This window comes from Labrus bergylta, chromosome 9 (genome assembly GCF_963930695.1).
Source record: "Labrus bergylta chromosome 9, fLabBer1.1, whole genome shotgun sequence".
In the NCBI taxonomy this organism is placed as follows: Eukaryota; Metazoa; Chordata; class Actinopteri; order Labriformes; family Labridae; genus Labrus; species Labrus bergylta.
Genome location: NC_089203.1, coordinates 25,263,277 through 25,273,515, shown reverse-complemented (window position 1 = coordinate 25,273,515; position 10,239 = coordinate 25,263,277). Strand labels below are relative to the sequence as shown.

Genomic DNA, 10,239 nt, shown 5'->3' with positions numbered 1-10,239 from the left:
CAAATAATTCCGGAGCTCTGGACTCTTAAAGCATCATCAAAGAATCATCACAGAATCATCAAAGGCTTTTAGAATGTAGAGTTTAGGTATAAAACCCAATACACCAAGCTGAGAGGCACGGACACTCATCAGTTCACGGATCAGATCTGAGACACTAGTCAGTGAGATATTTTAACAAGTGCAACAAGTACTCTAAACTACTCGACATCTAAGTGACCAAATCTCTGAATCTCATCAGAACAGCAATGGAACAAAAGACTGAATCAGAGTCCCTGAGCTGGGGTGATATCATGGACATGGAGATGGAGGCTGAGGCTGAGGCTGAGGACTTGGTAAATATCCTGCCATGGGCCAGCAGCAGCATCGTCCAGCTAAACCAGCAAAGAGAGGTCCCCATGGAACCACAAGATAACACTCCCTCTGAAAGGGTGGAGGAAGGCCAGGGGCAAAACCAGCAAAGAGAGGTCCCCATGGAGCCACAAGATAACACTCCCTCTGAAAGGGTGGAGGAAGTTCAGGGGCAAAACCAGCAAAGAGAGGTCCCCATGGAGCCACAAGATAACACTCCCTCTGAAAGGGTGGAGGAAGTTCAGGGGCAAAACCAGCAAAGAGAGGTCCCCATGGAACCACAAGATAACACTCCCTCTGAAAGGGTGGAGGAAGGCCAGGGGCAAAACCAGCAAAGAGAGGTCCCCATGGAGCCACAAGATAATACTCCCTCTCAAACGGTGGAGGAAGTTCAGGGGCAAAACCTGCAAAGAGAGGTCCCCAAGGAGCCACAAGATAATACTCATCCTCTAAGGGTGGAGGTAGGCTGGTGGCAAAACCTGCAAAGAGAGGTCCACACTCAGCCACAAGCTAATCCTCATCCCCAAAGGGTGGAGGTAGGCTGGTGGCAAAACCTGCAAAGAGAGGTCCACACTCAGCCACAAGCTAATCCTCTTCCTCAAAGGGTGAAGGTAAGCAGGTGGCAAAACCAGCAAAGAGAGGTCCACACTCAGCCACAAGCTAATACTCCCTCTGAAAGGGTGGAGGAAGGCCAGGGGCAAAACCAGCAAAGAGAGGTCCCCATGGAGCCACAAGATAACACTCCCTCTGAAAGGGTGGAGGAAGTTCAGGGGCAAAACCAGCAAAGAGAGGTCCCCATGGAGCCACAAGATAACACTCCCTCTGAAAGGGTGGAGGAAGTTCAGGGGCAAAACCAGCAAAGAGAGGTTCACACTCAGCCACAAGCTAATCCTCATCCTCAAAGGGTGGGGGGAGGCTACAGGCAGCACCAGTACACCAGTACCCGGTACCCCTACCAGGGACCCCCTCCCAGATGGCAGGTGGAAAAAGATCTCAGGGCTCGCCTGGACAACGCAACCTACCATCTAAGACAGGAGATAGGGTTGAGGCGAGCAGTGGAGCACATCAATGCCACCCACTACAACAAGATGCAGGACTATCGACAAAGGTGGACGGAGGAGCATTACAGCACAGTCGAGCATGAAAAGGATATCAGGATGTTAAAAGAACAGCTGAAACACCTGAATCCATCCTTCAGTGTACCGGACATGAAATATTATTCCTGCAAAACAAAAGAGGAGCTCATAGGTGTGATTGAAGCTCAAAATAAAAAGCTCCAGGAGAGAGCCTCAGAGGGTCCAAAGTTGGATGAAACACTGAGAGCTGAAAACAACGCCGTGCAGGATCAGGCCTTCAGCAAAGAAATTACTACCGACCTGAAGCTGCAGGAAGAGACCAGCAGCAGCCTTGATCTAGCCTTAAAACTGAACGTTAAGGAGGAGACCAATCAGATGTTGCAGAAGGAGGTGAAGGTGCGTCAAAAGCAGCTGGAGAGCTTAACAAGTCAGCTCCAAGCTAAAACAAGGCTCTGGGACGAGCTGATCCTCAGACTGAACGTTAAGGACGAGACAAATCAGGTGTTGCAGAAGGAGGTGAAGGTGCTCCAATTGCAGCTGGAGCAACAGACAGTTAAGTCTAACAGTGAGACCTCCCTCCAAAAGGAAAACCCCCAGGTAAACAGCACCAAGGTTAACAACACCCAGGTTAACAGCACCCAGGTCCAGACAACTGCTGAGACGGAGGAAATCTCTCTGTGGAGGAGGTTTAAAAAGGGCATCACTCCAGAACACCGTCGCAAATACAAGCATCTCAGGGGGCAGATGCAGGACCAGCAGTGACGATCTCAGCACCCACCAACCACCCCAACTCCAACCACCCCAACTCCAACCACCCCAACTCCACCCTCCCCAGCTCCCACAGGCTGTAACAGGCTGCAGGGCAGCACAGTGAAACATGTGAAGTCCTGACAAACAGAAGCCAGCAGGTTTCTTTCTGTCAGGACGTCACATGTTCCCACTGTGTCTGTGTGGGTTTTCTCCGGGCGCTCCGGTTTATCCCACCCAAATAAATTGGAAAAGAACTTAATTACAAATAATTTGGCAAATACTTCAATAAAAACTTAAAATTAATCATAAACCTTCTTTGTAGTTGGATTTCTGTAGAGTATTGTACAGTCTATGTATACTGTGTTTGCTGAGTATCAACTGTGTAAACAGAACAAAGTCAAAGTGTTCAAATGTATTGTTATTTTTAAGCCTTATGTTCCATAAGGTAATTTAAGTGTTTTGAGGTCATCCAATGACACATACATATAAACAGGTGTTATCTTCTGTGTCAAATGTCAATGAGGCCTTACATCATGATAGGAGGATATTTTCTCATTAAGAACAGTCATTTACATTAATTGTGGTTACAGCTTGCTGCCTCTGAGAGGCTGAGGTCATGTCATCATGCAGTCCAACTTCTTATCAAATGTAGAGTTTATTTTAAATTAAGTTCTCCTGATGCAGATATAGGACACAGGCTGAATCTATGCTGTGTTAATGGGGTATATTAGAACTGTGTATGTCTGGTGGTAAGAGGATACTACTAAACACTTTACTAGATGCAATCTGACAAGAAGAACATTGAATTAGAGGTTTGACACAAAACTCTGAAAAAACAGTAAAACAGGGTACTCAGTTCAAGAAATAGTGATATGGAGATGTTTCTGTCATGTCTCCTGACTTCAGGAGTCTTATTATGGGCTAACAAGTTCCTAATGAAATTAATCGTGACCTTCTCTAAATGTGTTTGCAGCAGGATCCCCTCAACCCTTTTTCTTTACCAAAGAGACTTAAGAAATCAACTTAAAAATAAACAACAAAAAAAACACTGGTAGATGGTATTCTTTCTCACGCCACATCAGTTGATTTTCCTGGTTTCCAGGTTACAAATAAAACAGAGGCCCCGAGGAAAATGTGTAACAGCTAGAAGCACATAAGCTATGTTGTTAATTTGCAATATTTTAGCTTTTTCTTACAGTATGTAACGTCCCTCGATTACTTTGGGATGAGGGGAAACAACAATCAAAGAATGAAAACTGGGAATGGAGAAAAAAGATGGGGAATTATTTATGAACAACTTAAAGAAGGTGCACAAATGAAACGAAAATAAGCTCCTACCAAAAAACAACTTAAAAAAGCAAACAACAACTTTAATATAAGGGGAGCTTAGCTCTGCAAAAGCCCCGAGAGGGAAGTGAGAAATTAATTAATTTTTAATGAATTATTAATTGCAATCAAAATTCAGAATTCAGTCATTTTCTAAGTTACCTGGTGAACTGGATCATCCTGCTCGGGATAATTCCCCGACATGTATTCTACAGGTTTCCAACTGATGGAGGCGGAGCTTATATTCCTTAGACCATCACATAAATAGTGGAGTATATAATTTTTCCAGTTTGTTTTACCTGTGAACAAGTGGGGGACACCGATCACAGATTTTTCAACTATACAAATATTTTATTCTAACCCGTTTTTCCTCTCCCAGCCTGACCATTCTTTCATAATGAATGCTATGAAGGCATGACCTTCATTCATTAGAAGTATTAATTTATTTTCATTAACACTATTTTAGAAGTTACCTGCTTGGTGCAATTCTCCAACAAGTATTCTGCAGATGTCTTTATGGTGACAAATGTTCCTTATACGATCACATGTGTGGTGGAGTAATGGATTTATGGCTCAGATTTCTGATGGTACAACTTTTAAAATAATGTAGTCAGAGTAACAATATCAAACAGACCAGAGTTTCTAAAACAGTAAATCACTTTTAATGTAGTTAATCGGCAGGTGAGTTCATTTTAAACATGATGACAAATGAAGTGCATCGGTAGTAGAAGCCTCAGCAGGATTTGATACATGGTTTGATACATGCTCCATTCAGACGCGTCAGTGAATCCACATATTACAAGCCAACATTTTTACTCAGATAAAACCACTACAGTTCAGCTCTTGACCTGATAGAATAAAAAGATAAGACAGATCCATCGCTAGATACAACGGTGGCAGCAATACACAGGATTGCCCAAGCAGTAAAGTACACGTTCCTTTAAGAAACAGGGAGAGAGAACGCAAAAAAAAAACCTAACCTCTGTGGTTTTTTAAACCCCCAATTCAAGTAGTATTTGTTTTTCTCATGTGTCTGCGTGTTTCAGTTAGCTTCTCAATAAATTCAAGTTCAGCGTGAAAAACAAAAAAAGAAAATGGCCAAAAAAAAAAAAGTCCAGATTACACATGTGTTGGTGAAAGGAGGCGACAAAGAGGAGGAAGGGAGAGCGGAAAAAAGGAGGAGTGACATTCTGGATTCCTCAGAGGGAAACAAAAAGCAGCAGGTGAGAAAGAAGAAGAAGAGGAGGAGGAGGAGTCAGGCCGGGATGGAGGGGGCCTGGAGGGGAGGAGGAGGCAGCAGTCTACATGAGAGACAGATGTCGAGACTGGCTGTTGAATTCAGCAGGTGCTGGCGTTACTTGATGGTGAAAGCTCTCGACCAAACCTGCGTCGATTACCAACAGAATCCCCTTCAAAGTCCTGCTAGATTGTAGGGAAAAACATTAAGGAGGAAGTAATCAGAAATCAGTGCATTTGAGGGCATAAACACCAGAATTCTGACTCCAAACAAAAAGAATAACTCCTATGTATTCTCTCTTATGTGATGTAGTAAAGGGGCTTTTGTTTAAAATTGGGGAATTCAATTCAATTCAATTTGCGTCATTTTTGCTTAGGAAGGTTCTTAACTGAGTGAAATGACCCGGAAGCATTTAAGTGGCTTCCGGGAAAGTTCTCTGAAATTCTCTGAAAGTTAATGAAAGGTGGTTCAATGCTTCCTTTATAACCTCGTCCTGTTTTTCTATAAAGTCGCATGCAAATATCGTCAGTCGCAGGTTGCGAGTTTTTGGGCTTGTTTTCTAAAGTGCAGTTGCTTGTTTGGGCTTGCTTTGCTCCATGTATGAACCCCCACTGATTCTCTCCCAACTCTCCACAATAAAGCCAAACACGATCGTGATAGTTTGTCCTTTTCCAGGATCTGTCCACAAACCCCGTTTCTTTGGTTAGCCCGCCCGCCCGATCTGGTGACCTCTCTTTTACACTATGTGGTAGGTTAGGTAACCTGTTTGGCTTCATTTTATTTATTTGAGGAGCCAGGTCGCTTGTTTTGGGCTGGTTTCCATAGAGCTGGTTGCTTGTTTCTCTTGCGAGATCTGGCAACACTGCAGTAAAGCATGTTCTCTGTTGTGAACACATCCAGCACTGAGCTGATGTGAAGGCAAAAATAGCTCTGCAAAAGATTAATGTAGCTCATTATATTCATCAACATTGATATCCATCAAGACAAAAAATGTCCAGAAACAGCCCTCATGCAAATGACTTAATCTATTAACACTGCTACTGTTTCAAAATGACTTAAGTCGTTACAGCAAAACTATAATGTCCTCAAACATGGTCCGTCTAAAGTTGTTTTTTTTCTCCTTCTTGACTGGACCACAGCACCTGCAGCTGTCCTCTCCTTACTCTCTCTTCTGCTTCCTCGTGTCTGCATTATTAATGTCCTCATACAGAAGTGGGACGGACACACCACCCTCCTCAGTTCATGTGGTTGTATCACTGCTGCTATCTTGTGCAGAAATAATGCAGCTATGGCAGTATCAGTTTAAATCAAAGTGTTTACAGAGGGCATTTGTAAAAACAAGCTCGCTAGCACACCTGTTGGATGAGATTTGAGATCCTTTAAGTTAAGTACAGATAAGAGCCCATTACAAATGTCAACTCAGTTAGAGTACTTATTACCAGGAAAATAAAATAAGTATTGCTTGATTAAAAAAAAAAGCCTTTCATTTATATACTTTAATATCATTTTCGTAACCATTTGTCATTTAACTGTTATCTGTTGAAGTGGATCCAAGGGTATAGGTTTATTATCAATGATTTTTTTGGTTAATTAATCTACTGAGGTTTATATATTTTTATTTTCTGCTTGTTAAAATTCAAATACAATGAAACATATCTAAACAATGGTCCAAAAATCCTCTGAATTATTTTATTTTCAGTATTATTCATTTTACCAGAAGATCTGAATTCCCACATTTTGAGAGACTGACTGATATTATTGCATGAAAAATTCAACAACTTATCAGGATACCAATTTAAAAAAAGAAGAGGATTCAGCTTTGATTTAACTTTCTGTGAAGTTCTATCAACAGTTATTATCGGGTTTTACAAGAGCCTTTTTAAACACCCCTAGATGTTATCCCTGTCAGATTGGAGGAGAAAAAACAAATTACTCAATAAATCTACTTAAGAATGGTACCTGTACTGTACACACCTGAGATGTGTACAGTACTTGAGCTGTACTTGTCATGTCATGCTGTTGGAAGAAATGAAACTCATTATGATTACACTGTATGGAATTTTTATTAATAGAGATTTAGAAACAAGACAAATGTCACATTGTGTGCAGTCAAATGGCGACTCTGTTATTGATGGTGGTGTTACTTCTTTGGTGTGAGGATCAATTCCAGTTGGGTCTAAAGAGGAAAACAAAATAAGAATATTAACATCATAACCACATCTACTACAGGAACAAGTGCAGGGGGAAGATATATTTCTGTGGTATGAAGCCTTAAAACATCACCTTGAGCTGCAGGTTGGTTCTCTCGAGGAGCTGGATCTGTTCCACATGATTCTTTTCTTCAGTCTGTCGCCTTTCAGTTTCTCGTTTTTCAGTGGCATCACGCTGAGACTTGAGTTCGTTCAGTTGCTTCTTCAGCTCCAGTTTCTCATCGTCAAGATCAGAAATCTAGGTGTTTGAAGTTTATTAAAATGCAGGATCAGTGATGTTAAGACCAAACATTATTTTAGAGGAATGCTGCCCTCTGCTGGATACTAAACTGAATAGCATTCAATAGTTATTCCTTCAGTGGCAAATACTGTATATTCCTCATCGATGGATGCCAATATTGGCAAACATTCCACATTTGTATGCTATCTATTGTTGCTAAACACAACAAAAAAAGTGAATGCCCTTACTTTTTTCTCCATGTCCACCTTTCCCTGCTCTGACTGAAGGGCTTTCCTCATACCAAAGGCCACACCGCTTTCATACACAGTCTGGTAGACATGAATAGTCATTTGAATCTCATCTCTGACCCGCGAGAGCAGCAGGCCCCTCTCAGCACACTTGATGGTCACCTGTCTGATGAGCTCATCTTAAAGAAACAGAAAATGAGTAAATGCAACAGGAACATATTTGAGGAGTAAAATGTGCTTTCAGTGGTATACAAAATGCTTCAGAAGAAAGCTGTATGGCAATGAAATTTAAGCCATGTGTACACAAAAAAACTGGTTCAAATTCTTGTTCTTTGATCCTCAATCCTTGTCAACACAATAGCCTCAGTGATCACAAATATCAGCGTCTCCTTCTCACCAAAGCACTGAGAGTAGAGCTCCCTGCGGACAGGGCAGATTCCTGTCTGTCTGGCCTGCCTTTGTTGCAGCTTTGTGTCCAGCAGCTCCTCCAGGTGAATAACATCTGTTCTTGTAGAAGGTGCACTGGACACTTGCTGCACCCACAGCCGGGTCCCGTCAGTCCATTCCCTACAATAACAGAAGTTTAGATAAACTGAGTGGATTGAATTTAATGAATGACACACTGTAGATGGATGCAACTGTACCTGGGTGGAAGGATGGTGTTTAGGATCTCCTCATGTTCCTGCTTGTTGGTGTCAGTAGAGGTGGGTTTTGATTTTGGAGGTGGTGGCACAGGGGTAGACTGTCCCCTCACCTGCTGTGGACTCACTTTTAAAGGGCGGCCCTGTTGTGAAAAGTATTTCATGTTACACAATGAATCAACTTTCTTTGCCTGAAATACATGATACAGTATATTCATCATCATTTAATAACTTTAAAAAGCTTTGGGGATTAAAAGATGTTGGTAAAAAAACAACATAGAAACAGCAGCCATTATAGCTGGAATATCTTAACGTATTATTATCTTAATAATAACTTTGACCACTAAACGTCGGTTAAACTCGGCTGGTGTTACTAAACTTACCTTTGGTGATTTTCTGTCAGTGCTTTTGCTGATCAAAACTGGATTGTCGTATCTGAGGAGAGATTCTGCTGGTGGCTTCATCTTTTTGAATCTGATAATTTGAATAAAATAAAAGCAGAAACTCCTGGTTGGTCTGTAATTCAGCTGCAGGGATATCTTTGCTGTTTCGAAGGATGCTATTCTTTTGCTTACTTTTTTGTGTTGTCATAGCAACAGCGTCCCAGGGTCCCTCTTCAGTGTGACCGTCTGAATCAGTGGGTTAGATTAATATTTAGTAAGTGGTTTTGTATCTTTTTGTATTTATTTTTTTTTGACAATGCGCCACACATGCTTGTCGGCTCATTTTTCGAGTATTATGCTGCGTCGTTTATTTTTTTTGGTATAATAATATATATTTTTTAAAAGCACTACAAAAGACGACAGCTAATGGCAATACGAATGTTCGCTTTTTATTATTATATAGCCTAATATTCTTAAACGTTTGTTAAAAAAAAAATAATAAAAAAAAAAAAATATATATATATATATATATATATATATATATATATATATATATATATATATATATTTTTTTTTGTTCTCAAGTAACCGAGAAGGAACACACATCTGACGATTTATTTTTGCGGAAGTTCGTAGTTTGCGCAACAATCACGAACATTAACGATGATCGTAAAGTGACACAGATCATGTAAGAGATAAAAGATAAGAGACATTTTTATCAGATGATGTTTTATTCAACATATTGCATTCACTTAAGAATGCTTTGTGCAGTTGTACATTTGTATGCTTAAAACATTTTGTATATCTTTCATAAATGTAACAATTCATTTCATCCAATCATATTTATGTTGATGTTGATTTCTGATTGGACAGGAAGGTGATGGTTTCACTTTTCTTACTTGTAGCCTGGTGGTCTATATTGCTTTTATTTCAATCCCAACCTTGTGGTGATTAGGATTATTTCACCGGTAAGAAGGCACAGGGGAAAGGTTTTTAGATGCGCTTTTTGTAGTCCATTTTCTGAACATTGTAGTTTCAACACGGCGGACCCACGTCTTCTTCTGTGGAGTCTAATTTGGAATCCGTAGTTGATGCATTGCCGCCACCTATTGGACATTATTATCTTTACTCAGTGCAAAAAAATAAAAATAAACACAGTCTGCACAAAGTGTTCCCTTTCAAATCCTTCACCATGAAACAACCCAGACACACTTGTCTGAGTTCACGTCAGTCCTTCTCTTAGATTGTTATCCAGCTCCTCTTCAGTGATGTCCACAATGTCCAAAAATAGTTTTGCAGCATCCAATAATGTTTAATTCTTTCTAATTTTCCTCAAATGTCAGCTGCGCACTTCATCACAGGTGAGATAAACACTAGAAAGCTTTCTTTTTTCTATTATTGGTTTCAGGTTTTCTCTGCTCTTCTGCTCTTTGCACAAAGCAGTTTTTATTTTATTCTAGTTTGCCTTCCTTAATCGCTCTGAACATCTCGCTGCTCCTGTTAAATGTCAACCTTTACAGTGAAGACATGATGCATTTTTTTTTTTTTAATCTTACAGTCATCATGACGGTTATTATTTCAATTTTGACACATGTCTGTGTTCCTCTGCAAACAGCAGCTACTAACAACGGCCTTACCTTGTAACACACATAGTCCATGAACACTCTTTCAGGTAACTCTCCTCCAAAAGACAAACACACCTATTTACTGCCTTCCTTCTCACCCTCTTTAAACCTTGTCATTCTTTTTTTCTTCCCAAACTATCAACATCCAAAAAGCTTATGCTAATGCCTCCCTCCA

At 40.6% G+C, this 10,239-nt stretch overlaps 1 protein-coding gene across 1 annotated transcript; it reads right to left on the bottom strand.

Moving 5' to 3' along the window:
* Nucleotides 1–6,877: 6,877 nt before the first annotated feature.
* LOC109987323 (axonemal dynein light intermediate polypeptide 1-like) lies at nucleotides 6,878–8,520 on the bottom strand. Its single transcript, XM_020638363.2, has 6 exons — nucleotides 8,440–8,520; nucleotides 8,060–8,199; nucleotides 7,813–7,982; nucleotides 7,416–7,594; nucleotides 7,021–7,185; nucleotides 6,878–6,913 (listed from the first exon to the last, which is right to left on the bottom strand). Exons 1-6 carry the CDS (start codon nucleotides 8,518–8,520, stop codon nucleotides 6,878–6,880), a joined length of 771 nt encoding a protein of 256 aa, XP_020494019.2.
* Between the last annotated feature and the right edge of the window lie 1,719 nt (nucleotides 8,521–10,239).